Source organism: Blastomyces gilchristii, assembly GCF_000003855.2.
Source record: "Blastomyces gilchristii SLH14081 genomic scaffold supercont1.6, whole genome shotgun sequence".
In the NCBI taxonomy this organism is placed as follows: domain Eukaryota; kingdom Fungi; phylum Ascomycota; class Eurotiomycetes; order Onygenales; family Ajellomycetaceae; genus Blastomyces; species Blastomyces gilchristii.
Window position 1 is genome coordinate 1936840 of NW_003101677.1, and position 3116 is coordinate 1939955.

Below are 3116 nucleotides of genomic sequence, written 5' to 3' on the forward strand. Positions count from 1 at the left end.
GAATTCCCCCCCCCCGCGCGGGTCCTTTTTTTTTTTTTTAAAATAAAGAGGGGGAAAATATAAGGGGGGGGGGGAACCCCCTCTAGTAATTCTCCTCCCCCCCCCCCTCCCCCCCCACAAAAAAAAAAAAAAAAAAAAAAAAAGGAAGAAGAAGAAAGAAGAAAGAAAAGCAAAAAGAGGACAAGGGAAGAAAAAAAGTGGAAAAAAAGGGAAAAGGGAATAGGGAAGCATGCGCGCACGGGCGCAGCATAAAACACGTACACCAGTATCAAAATTAAATAACCGTAACCCATCCCGGTTCATCCAATCCTCAGAAATATTACTTCGGGGTAAGCAAGAAAAGAGGTAAGAGAACAAACAACATCCCGTAGAGCCCAGGGCCAGGGCCAGAAAAAAAGAAGAAAAAAAAAGGGGGGGAGAAAGGGGGGGGGGGAACATTAGCGAGGAAGGACACCATACATCATACCGGACATTTTGACTCCCGAGGAAAAAAAAAGGAGGGAGAAGCAAGCACAAGCAAAGAAAGTATGTGAAAAAGTGTATGGGTTCCATTCTGCAACGCCGTTCCCGAAAATGAACCAACAACGAAAACAAAACAAGAAAAGGGAAAAAAAACAGAGGAAACGAAATGAAATGAGAAATGACTACGGTCATCCCTCATCCGCCCACTCTTCCCCCTCCCCATCAGGCCCCTTCGCACTGTGCGACTGCCCCCCACCACGCGGACCCTTGACCCCATCCTTGCGAATAGGAATCTTAATACCCTGGAACGCAAAACACTTGCTCAGTGGCGTGCTCTCGATGACGCCGGGGAACTTCTTGGCCGAGTACACCTGGAAGACATCAGAGAAGACAGACGCCAGTACAGGTGCGGAGCCGACGTTGATGACGGGGCTGGACGGGGTGCCGCCGGGGGATTGGTCCTGGGCCTGGCTTTGGGTACCGACGTTTACAAAGTTCATTTTTAGGCTGAGATGGTGGTTGGTGTTAGTTAGTGGGGCATGAGAGAAAGGGACTAGGGGACGTCTATATATAGAATCTAGTAATAGAGAGGAACAACATACCGGAACGAGCCCTCCGTGCGGACGCTGAGGTCTTGCAGGACGAACCAAACACCAATTTTGTCATCTGGGTCTGTCAGGCGGAAGGCACTGGCACTCAGGCTGCCGATCAGGTTGCGGGTGAACATGCCCGTGGACGCAGTGGAAATGTGCGGGCCCAGCGCTGACTGCGGCGCAAGGGGCTGTGCGGGCGTGCCGGTAGGGTAGTATGCGCCTGCGGGCGGGAGGGCCTGGTAGTATGGGTCGGGAGCGCCATGCGGGTATTGGTAACCGGCATGGGGATTGTAGCCTGGCTGTCCACCGTAATAGGGTTGGTATGCGCTTTGGGGGTAGCCATGGGGCTGGGCGTAATGGGGGAAGGGCATGATGTTCTGGGGAGGAGGGTAGGCAGAAGAGGTAGCGGTGGAGATGGACGGAGAGGTAGCCGAGTGTCGGACGAGGTTGACCTCGCTAGTCCCCTCAGCATTCCATAGGTCGACGGTCAGGACGTAGAATGAGGTGTCGATTTCGCTGCAGAGGTGGTGGGGGGAGGGGGTGGCAAATGTATCAGAACGGTGTCAAATGGTTATATATATATCCAAGCTGGGAGGACTGGGCCAAGGAAATACACACTTAATATCAATTTCCTTCTGGGTCGAAGCATCACGGACTATCAGTCTTATACAGGGCGGGGGAGTAATTGGTCTTCGGTCCTATATGTCAGACGGAACCTTAGTTGACTTGATTAAACAGGGTTTTCGGTGGGATAAGAAGTCGATAGATATATCTGCGCGCAAAAATAGCAGAGAAGCTGGGAGGAGGAGGTATGGGGTTCAGTTGTGCAACAGCCGCCCGGGGGTATCGGGGGGAGGGGAGCGGAGGAGGAGGGGAAGAGGGCCAACGGCAGCACGGACCTTATCTCCAAAGCCGCACATTCTCGCGCGGATGGGCTGCTGGACGACATCGAGGGAGTAAATGCGGCCTTCGTAAACCGTGGAAACCGCTCTGGCAGCCTCTGGGATACCAGGCAGAGTAACGGGGTTTGCGGTGGAATAGCCATGCTGGAGGTGATCCATGGTGAGAGGAGGTGGTGGCGGGACGGGATGCGGGCGGTCTTGCTTGAGCGTGTACATGCTCTGGAGGAGGAGAGGAGGGAGAGGAGGAGGGTGGTTCCTTGACTGCGTTCCTGGACCTGGTTCCTCGAGCTGTTGGTAGTAGGCGAGGGCGAGAGTTGGCCGAGAGTTGGCAGAGAGACCCAGAGGGGAGAGGTTGAGGCTCGATTGATTGAGGTTTGTTACTAAGACGAGCTCAGTCGCTGGACAGAACACGAACGACGACGATGACGATGCGATGAGGCTGCTGTGATGTGTCAATGACCTTGCCAGCCAGCATAGTTACTCTCCACACACACACACACACACACACACTCTCTCTCTCTCTATCTGCGGACGGGGGATGGGGGTGTTTATCGTACTGGTGATGGCGGACAAACCCGCTTGCTGTGAGGAGGGGCAGACGACGGCGAACAAAACCGACTAAACAGACAGACACTCTTCTCTTCTTCTCTTTTCTTTTATTCCTACTTATGCTGTGCTACCGCAGAGATACAAGGAAATATCCCATCGTTCAATGAAAATGGCTAAATCCGCTAGACTAGGTTGCAAAAAAGAAATGAAAATATTCAAAAAGCGGGAGAAGGGAGAGGAGGAGATCTCCCGACAATGAATGACAAGCAGGGCATTTCAGATTTCATTTTTATTTTATTTTCTTATTATTGCAGATTTTAAAAAGGTACTCTGAATAATAAAGGGAAGATAGAAAGATTAGAACATATCAGAAGAGTATTATTATTATTATTATTATTATTATTATTATTTATTACAGCATATACTGTTAACTATTCAAGCTCTTTTCATGCAGAAATGAGCAAATGGAAAATGAATACTCAGCTTGAAACAAAACAACAGAAAACAACATAAATGAATAAGAGACAGAAACATCCTCTTCTGGCATTCAATCTGTTGAGAGTCCCGGGTTGATCGGCTCTTCTATCAGCAGTGTGCTAGTGATGACTGA

At 50.4% G+C, this 3116-nt stretch overlaps 1 protein-coding gene across 1 annotated transcript; it reads right to left on the bottom strand.

Annotated features, from left to right (window-relative positions):
* Nucleotides 1-127: 127 nt before the first annotated feature.
* On the bottom strand, nt 128-2874 carry BDBG_03983 (VelB protein). The gene is made up of 5 exons (XM_031721489.1): nt 2515-2874; nt 1955-2399; nt 1674-1753; nt 1065-1571; nt 128-969 (listed from the first exon to the last, which is right to left on the bottom strand). Exons 2-5 carry the CDS (start codon nt 2171-2173, stop codon nt 651-653), a joined length of 1125 nt encoding a protein of 374 aa, XP_031578058.1. The 5' UTR covers nt 2174-2399; nt 2515-2874; the 3' UTR covers nt 128-650.
* Between the last annotated feature and the right edge of the window lie 242 nt (nt 2875-3116).

Excerpts from the sequence above, each read along its gene's own strand:
- BDBG_03983 (XM_031721489.1), bottom strand. The coding sequence starts at position 2,173 with ATGTACACGCTCAAGCAAGACCGCCCGCATCCCGTCCCGCCACCACCT. Across the intron at positions 1,754-1,954 it reads TGTGCGGCTTTGGAGATAAG|GACCGAAGACCAATTACTCC; the intron begins GTCCGTGCTGCC and ends TCTGACATATAG. Across the intron at positions 1,572-1,673 it reads CAGAAGGAAATTGATATTAA|CGAAATCGACACCTCATTCT; the intron begins GTGTGTATTTCC and ends CCACCTCTGCAG.